This window comes from Palaemon carinicauda, chromosome 2 (genome assembly GCF_036898095.1).
Source record: "Palaemon carinicauda isolate YSFRI2023 chromosome 2, ASM3689809v2, whole genome shotgun sequence".
Taxonomy (NCBI): domain Eukaryota; kingdom Metazoa; phylum Arthropoda; class Malacostraca; order Decapoda; family Palaemonidae; genus Palaemon; species Palaemon carinicauda.
The window spans coordinates 97,373,345-97,380,928 of NC_090726.1; the positions used below are offsets into that span (position 1 = coordinate 97,373,345).

Consider the following 7,584-nt stretch of genomic DNA (forward strand, 5'->3'; position numbering starts at 1 on the left):
TCGGGGCCGCCCGTGACGATGCCCTTCGTGATAGGGCATGTTTTAGCAGCTCCCCTAGAGCAGCTGCTGCCGGTGTGCTTGAGGAGGAACCCAAGATGGAGATGGCAGCTGCCCTTAGTAATTGTGACAGGAGCACCCCTGTAAAAGTCCAATCGCACCTCAGTGGTAATTGTGGTACTCCTCATACCCCTGGGTATTCCTCATGTCCCGCAAGAAAAATGACATGTCATGGATGCAGGAAAACTGGTCACCTGAAGAAATGTTGAAGAGGGCGGAGCGCCAGGAATAACGTTTGCGGTCTGGCAGCGGAGTTGGGCATGGCGGGTGCAGTTATCGTGGTTGCCATAGTTTCAGAGGCAAGGTTGCGAAATGGACCATCCCCACAACCCACAGTTCATGTCAATGTATGCTTGACCAACTTGGGAGAGTGGTCCTGTGTACGAGTGGTAACAGACACTGGGGCCCAGGTTTGTGTTGCGGGACCCGCTATTCTTTCAACGATGAACATAAAACCAGCTAAGTTGAGGTTGAAGGGAGGATTGCAAGACTTTCCCAACCTACATCTGAAGTGTTTAGGGTCGACCTCTTTTACCATAGAATATGAAGGGAGGCCCAAAACCCAGGAAATATACTTTGTAAAGTCCTCCATTGATTTCTATTTATCCCTGGATGCTTGCAAGAAACTTGGTTTTGTGCCAAAAACGTTTCCAACCCCCCCCCCCCACTCCCATTCACGGACTAAGCACCCACAGCACCAAGTGCAACCCATACATTAGCTGAAGCAACCGATCAACCTGCAAGACTGTCAGCCATTCCATTTCTCCTTAATGAGGAAAATATTAACAGATTAGAAAACTGGTTATTAGCCCATTTTTCAAGTACGACTTTCAACACCGAGAAAGAACCCTCTCCCGGTAATGGATGGGGAACCCCACCGTATCCACTTATTACCTGGCGCAGTTCCTTATGCCTGCCACACACCTGCGTCAGTACCTAAGCACTGGGAAAAGGAGGTGAAAGCCCTGTTGGAGGATGTCGTCAAGAGAGGGGTCTTAAAAAGAGTTCCCCCTGGAGAGCCACAGAAGGGTGCTCACGTATGGTGGTTGTGGCCAAGAAATTGGGGCAACCAAGGGGTATGGTTGACTATCAAAAACTCAACGCAAGTTGTAGAAGGGAGACGTACCATACCCCTACGCCCTTCGATATGGTATCTAGAATTCCCCTTTGCTCATACAAGACTGTGGCTGACGCCTATTGGGGATTTTACCAGGTATAACTGGACAAGGAAACCATATCCCTAACCACATTCATCACACCTTAAGGCAGGTACCAATACCGAAGGAAACCAATAGGACATTATTCTGCCTATGGCACATGTACACGCCGTTTCGATGATGCCATGTGGACGACACACTTCTTTATGATTCAAGTGTAGAAGGCGCCTTTTGGCATGTATATGACTTCCTTGCAGTCTGTGCATATAAAGGCCTCACTTTTAAACCAGAAAAATTCAAGTTCTACAAGAAAGAAGTGGAATTCGTGGGGTTCGACGCCTGTTGGGACTCCTTCAAGCTTTCAGAAGATTGTTTATCTGCCATCAAAAGTTTTTCTATGCCCCAAAAGCCCACAATATCTGACATCAGGTCATGTTATGGTTTTGTCAATCAGCTGGTCCCCTTCCTGACAACAGTGCAAATCATGACCCACTTTATTTACCTGCTGAAGAAGCTCTCAGGCAAACAGGTCTATTGGAATGAGCACCTTCAAGAGAAGTTTCGTCAAGTGCATGACATCGTCTGCAAGTTGGCCAAGGACAGCCTCACCTACTACAACAAGCTGCGACCGACTGTTGCAGTCACTGACTGGAGTAAGGAGGGTGAGGGCTTTGTCATCCTCGAACAATATTGCAGTTGTACTTCCGTCGAAACCCCTTCTGTTGTAGAGATGGTTGGAGAATAGTGCTTCGTGGCAGTCGTTTCCTCACACCCACCGAGTCTGGGTATGCAGCTGTGAGAGGGAAGCCCCTGCGGTGGCCTGGTGCTTAAAAAAGGCCCGATTATTCATATTGAGCTGCCTGAGGCAATAGAAGTCTCAGCGATATTACTAACCCCAGACTATTTAGATTAAAGAAAAAAAAAATATTGTATAATTTCAATGTTAAATACCTACCAGGCAAGAGAAATCATGCAGCTGACTTCCTCTCTCGATTCCCTGCCTTAAGGACGGCACCAGATAGACAGGATAAGAGCTTCAATGAATAATTAACGATTGCTATGGTGTCAACAATCATGAAAACCTACAGGAGCAGTGTACCATAGACGAGAAAACTGTTGAAGAGGCAGCCATAGACGAACCAGCATATCAGCTACTACTCGCTCGAGTGACTGAAGGGGACTGGAACCCGAAGAAATCTCAAAAAGTTGCATGTTTGAGGACCTTCTACGGCATCAGAGAATCTCTATCCATATCTGGCAACCTGGTCACATACTGCTTCAACGACAACTGCATCTGCCTTGTCATTCCCGAAGGGCTCCGCCATCAGATAACCGCCAACCTCCATGCTGGACATCAAGGTCTAAATATAATGGTGAGAAGAGCAAGACATTCAGTCTATTGGCCGGGCATCGAGGGTGACCTTCAGCATCATCGTTCAGGGTGTACATTGTGTGAGGCCCACACACCATCACTGCCTACCGAAGTCATGAAAATGACCCCTGCCCCAGAGTATCCATTCCAACAGACTGTCATGGACCTGTTTCAGCTTGAAGGACACATGTATATGGCATATTGTGACAGGCTTACAGGCTGGCTAGAAAAAGCCCACTTCCCTAATGGCACCTCATCTGCAAAGGTCATGACATAACTTAGGCACTACTTTACTCGATGGGGAGCACCTACTGATGGTGGCACCAACATGGTGAGCGAAGAGATGATGATCTTCTACAGGAGATGGGAGAGCCGAGGCCGCAGTTAATTCCACAAAGAGGATAATTAAAACAAGTATCAGCAGGACTGGAAGCCTCGATAACAACAAGGTATCATTGGCCATGCTACAATACCTGAACATGCCCTTAATGGGTATAAATAAATATCCGGCACAATTGGCAACTGAGAGTAACAGCTACACGATGGTGTACTGACCGCAAAACTCAACTATATGATAGGACACCACTGGAGACAATCCATTAGAAAAAGAGAACTTCAGATGACAGAAAAATGAGAAGATAATTGAAAGCGTCACTGACAGAAGGCTAACGCCTCTAAAGCCAGGCAAGCACGTTAGGTTTCAAAACCAGATGACCAAGGCCTGGGACAGGCTGGGAATCATAGTTGAGCAACGACCTCATAGGCAGCACATCGAAAGAATAGATGGTAGTGGGCGTCCGTCGATATGAAACAGAAGACACCTCAAGGTCATTGAACTGCCCGTCAGTGAGACAAAAGGATCCACTCTTACCGACGACGAAGTGGCTCATGCGCCTAAGTCTCCTCCATCAGGGCCAGAGGCACGGCCTCCAAGGAAGAGAGAGGCCCCTGTCTGGATGAACGATTATGTATAATTATCTTTGCTTTGATTCTGTATTTATAAAATGAAAGTATTTTTTGTTTTGTTTTACTGCACTCAGACGTGTATTGCTTTAATATTTGCAAAATTATATTCTGTATCAGATTTTATGTTGACATTGCTTTCACAACTCAATTTCAGTGCAAATCTTACGATGCAAATGTAATCATTGTTTCGCTTGATGTTATGTTAATGCTCTCTCTCTCTCTCTCTCTCTCTCTCTCTCTCTCTCTCTCTCTCTCTCTCTGTGTCATCCTAATGTTACCATTAATTATTACGCTTATGATTTAACATACATGTCTGATGTTTTTCTTTAGAAGTGTTGAGCATTCCTTTCTTATGTCTGCTGTTGATATTGTCATTTATAAGTTTTGAAAATATTACCCTCCTCGTAACATCTTTTGGGAGAGATGTTAGATATATTAAGATGAGACTGCTTGTAGCCCTGCCCACATAAGTGACGTCACTGTCTACGCCACGGGCTATCTGTATATTTTCCTTCCGCTGTAAATCAGTTGTTACGGAGATACGAAACCACGCTGACTATCATTCACTGATCCTGCCTAGCTTTAGATTCATATATATATATATATATATATATATATATATATATATATATATATATATATATATATACATATATATACATATATATATATATATATATATATATATATATATATATATATATATATATATATATATATATATATATATATATATATATTTATATACATATATATATATATATATATATATATATACATATATATATATATATATGTGTATATATATACATAAATATATATACATATATATATACATAAATATATATACATATATACATAAATATATATACATATACATATATATATACATATATATATATATATATATATATATATATATATTATATATATTATATATATATATATATACATATATATATACATATATATATGTGTATATATATACATAAATATATATACATATATATATATATACATAAATATATATACATATACATATACATATATATATATATATATATATATATATATATATATATACATATACATATACATATACATATATATATATATATATATATATATATATATATATGGAGAATTATCTATTTTTTATTGTTGACTGGGAACTTGTTGCTCAAAGAATGTCTCATTACAACACGCAACAAAGGTCAACAGGGAAGGATAGGATCACTAACACTCATGGGTACAAACACCCTGGTAAAAACTTTGGTGACGCAGTTCACAAACCTTCACTCTTGATAAAAAAGTGTTCTCTGTCCACAGGCCTAAAAACTCCACGCAGGAAAAAGAATTAATTCGATGGCCTAATTTAGCTTTGGGTTTTGTAATGCGTACAACATTCGCAGATGGTTGAAAAATATTTGACTGGATTGGTAATAGGAAATTATCAGACCTAGAGTATGCTGATAATGCTGTCCTTATCAGCAGAACACCACAGGATTTGCAATGCTTGATTACCAGAATGCATAAAATATCCCAAGAGGTTGGGCTGAAGATAAATAGAAGAAAGACAGAGATGATGAGAACGGAGTATGCAATGGAAGATGAAATATCATTGGAAGGCGAAAGGATTAATGAAGTAGAATCACTTCGGCATCTAGGAGCCCTCATCTCCAATACAGGGTCTTTAAAATTGGAATTTAATGAAAGTTTGAAAAAAAGCAAATTAGACAAAGGCTAGGTTAAGTAAAATTTAGAAATTTAAATCACCTGAAATTATATATAAAATTAGACTATATATCAGTTTAGTGAGATCAGTGTTACAATATGGACATGAGTCATGGTATAACAATGAAACAACCTCCAATTGATTTAGCAGATTTGAGAACAAAGCCTTTAGAAAGATATTGGGAGTTAAATGGTAGGACAGGGTTATAACTGAAACTATATGAGAGATTTATCTAGTGCCATATGTGTATGAGATCATGATGAGGGGTAGATAGTTTGGGAATGCTATTCACACTCGCCAAGGGAGATTGATTTACCAAACGTTTATCTGGGCTGCATAAGGCACTAGAGTTGGAAGACAGGTTTACATTGCTGAGGACTATGAAGCGTGATCTAGGAGAAAATGAATGAAGAAGTATTGAATTAAAAGCTCATGATAGAGACGACTGGTGAAATGTAATGGAAGCACTTTGCATTAATATGTAATAGTTAGTTATTACATGTTTAAAACACATGACGTAATATGTCATTGTGGAAGAAGCAGATAGCGTGAGATTTGCTGTAGTCAGATAAAATCATAACAGGATGTATTTTGCATCCCTCAGCAATGTAAAATTTTTCTGAAGCATAAACACAAATGCATATCGTGTGAAAGATTGTGTCGTCACCGGATGCAGGTGTCTTCCTAGACGAATGTAAAGTTTACATATTGTGTTTAAATGCTGAGACAACTAAACATACGATATCTGTGATATCGATATTTTAGCCAGTTCTTATCTATACTTCACCTGAATTGGTCATCCGACCAAACCAGCTATACTCCAGTGATGGAGATGTTTAACACTGTTGTTTTTAGAGAATAAACCATTTTAAAGTTACAATGCTGGACTTTAATTCAAGACTCAACATCTCAAACAACACATACTCAATGTGTGTTAATAACAGTAGCACACTAATAAATATACGTAGGAGGAGATGATGATGATCATCATCATCATAATGATCTTAGCTTTGTTAGTTTTAAAGCTATCCCATTCTAACTCTCTGGTTTGGCTCCATCTGGTGGTCAGAAATTTTATGTTATGAATGGAGACAATGGTAATGGATGGGAACAAGGATGTATCAAAGTACAGTTGAAAATAAGGATCTTTACCTTCGCAGTACTGGGAATGGATAATAAGTTGCTCGCTAACTCACTAATACCCTTAAGTTATTTAGATAACTCACTCCTTTCAGAATCTCAGGTATGCTATCCTGAGATTAAATATTTATATTACAAACATAATCAATCAAATAAAGAGATTAGAAGTACGAATGTGGATAACCTAATCAAAGTACTTTATTGTAGAAAAAAATTATAACGTTAAATTGGACAGCTTAATCCTGGCAAAAAAAGGAAAGCAAATAATTAAAATTAATCAAAGAAACAAAGAAATGGAAAATGGTAATCAAAATATTCTTGCTCTACACTAGAGCTCTTTTGCAATGGCAAATCATTAAAATGGGGTCAGACACGTGGTGCTATAACCCCAGACGGAACTAGTCTTTAAAAGCAAACTTTATACAAAGTTTATACGCATAATCAAACCCAATTAGCCCAAATAGTATAAAAAACCAGCAATACCTAAGTAAAGTGAGAATCTAAATATAATCTAAAAACAGGAAAGTTTTAAGTAGCCTTGTATTTTACCTGTACTCCTTTTAGTACTTGGCAAGCCCTTGTCCGGAAAATGGCCATTAAAGGGATTGTTTAGACCTCCTGACAGAAAACTGCTCAAAGGGCACAATGAAAAGTCGTTAAGACCTCTAACTAAAAGTAACCAGTTGTTCAAAACAACCCTAAATCCCCGAAACAGTTTCGAATGGCCAAGCGGATAAGAAAACAAAGGACGAAGAAACGGCAACAACTAGCAAATAACCAACAGGTCCCTGTTCGGGCACCATATGGTAAAAATTATGAATTGACAAAAAAAAAAAAAAAAAAACAAGTTTAATAAGTGAAATTATACATGTTGAACTGCTGTTTCTCGACTTGAGAGGAAATCACCCAAAAAGCTGTCTTCGGATGTATGCACCACTTCCTCTCCACAGTAACTCATTTACCATATGTAAAAGACCTAAAATAATAAAGAATATACACCTCTTGAAAAGAATCAATTTAACGTAAGACATTAATCGACAAATTTAACGAGAAGGGAAAGAAATTCAGCAAGCTAGCTTCGTGAAAACGTAAATTTCGTAAATGAACACTCGTTACTAAATAGGAAAAAAATATATTTGAATTACGTCCGTAGTTAA

At 38.7% G+C, this 7,584-nt stretch overlaps 1 protein-coding gene across 1 annotated transcript in view; it reads left to right on the forward strand.

Annotated features, from left to right (window-relative positions):
• Positions 1-2,863, forward strand: part of LOC137618651 (uncharacterized) — a 2,876-nt gene extending 13 nt beyond the window's left edge. The window contains exons 1-3 of the mRNA XM_068348782.1: positions 1-165; positions 1,472-1,947; positions 2,303-2,863. The exon at positions 1-165 is cut by the window's left edge and continues 13 nt beyond it. Coding sequence (XP_068204883.1) covers positions 1-165; positions 1,472-1,947; positions 2,303-2,863 — 1,202 coding nt within the window. The remainder of the gene's footprint in view (positions 166-1,471; positions 1,948-2,302) is intronic.
• The last annotated feature ends 4,721 nt before the right edge of the window (positions 2,864-7,584 follow it).